The sequence below is a fragment of the Hylaeus volcanicus genome, chromosome 7 (genome assembly GCF_026283585.1).
Source record: "Hylaeus volcanicus isolate JK05 chromosome 7, UHH_iyHylVolc1.0_haploid, whole genome shotgun sequence".
Taxonomy (NCBI): domain Eukaryota; kingdom Metazoa; phylum Arthropoda; class Insecta; order Hymenoptera; family Colletidae; genus Hylaeus; species Hylaeus volcanicus.
The window spans coordinates 2,621,747-2,622,822 of NC_071982.1; the positions used below are offsets into that span (position 1 = coordinate 2,621,747).

Genomic DNA, 1,076 nt, shown 5'->3' on the forward strand with positions numbered 1-1,076 from the left:
CGATCTCGAACGATCCGTTGCTTCCTTGGCCTCGGCAGGAGAGCTCGCCACGCTCGGTGATCTAGACTTATCGATCGCTTTTTCCTCGGCTTCCTTCGCGTCGGGTTTCTCCGGTGTCGTGCTCGGCGACTTGGAACGATCCAGCGCGTCTTTCATTTCATCGGCGACGGTTGTCACGCTTGGCGATCTAGATTTCTCCGTCTCCTTCGAATCAGTCTTTTCGCCAGCGACACTCGGTGACCTAGATTTATCAAACGTCTTCTCATCGACGGCTTCTAAATCGGACTTATCGCCGGCGATACTCGGTGATCGAGAATGCTGTATGGTTTCTTTCGCGTCGATGGGAGAGCTCACCGCGCTGAGCGATTTACTTTCGCGAATTGATTTTTCGTCGATTTCTTCAGATTTTTCCAGGGCGACGCTAGGCGACTTGGAACGATCCTTCGATTCTTCCGGTTCGGCGATCGTGCTTGCGACGCTTGGTGATCTAGATTTTTCTACCAATTTTTCGTCGACGTCCTTCAAATCAGGCTTTTCGCTCGATGGTTTCGATAGGTCTGTTACTGTTGGTTCTCCAGTAACGCTAGGTGATCTAGATTTCTCAACAGATTTCTCAACCGATTTTTCGTCGACATCTTTCAGATCAGGCTTTTCGCTAGCGACACTCGATGGTTTCGATAAATCTGTTACTGTTGGTTCTTCAGTAACGCTAGGCGATCTAGATTTTTCAACCGATTTTTCATCGACGTCCTTCAGATCAGGCTTTTCACTAGCGACACTCGATGGTTTCGATAAATCTGTTACTGTTGGTTCTCCAGTAACGCTAGGCGATCTAGATTTTTCAACCGATTTTTCATCGACGTCCTTCAAATCAGGCTTCTCACTAGCGACGCTCGGAGTTTTCGATCGGTCTGCTTCTTTCAATTCTCCAGTAACGCTAGGCGATCTAGATTTCTCAACCGATTTTTCATCGACGTCCTTCAAATCAGGCTTCTCACTAGCGACGCTCGGTGTTTTCGATCGGTCTGCTTCTTTCAGTTCTCCAGTAACACTAGGCGATCTAGATTTCTCAACCG

At 48.2% G+C, this 1,076-nt stretch overlaps 1 protein-coding gene across 1 annotated transcript in view; it reads right to left on the reverse strand.

Annotated features, from left to right (window-relative positions):
* Positions 1-1,076, reverse strand: part of LOC128879902 (microtubule-associated protein futsch-like) — a 38,461-nt gene that overhangs the window by 9,081 nt on the left and 28,304 nt on the right. The window contains exon 9 of the mRNA XM_054129461.1: positions 49-997. Within this exon, the coding sequence (XP_053985436.1) occupies positions 49-997 (949 nt within the window). The remainder of the gene's footprint in view (positions 1-48; positions 998-1,076) is intronic.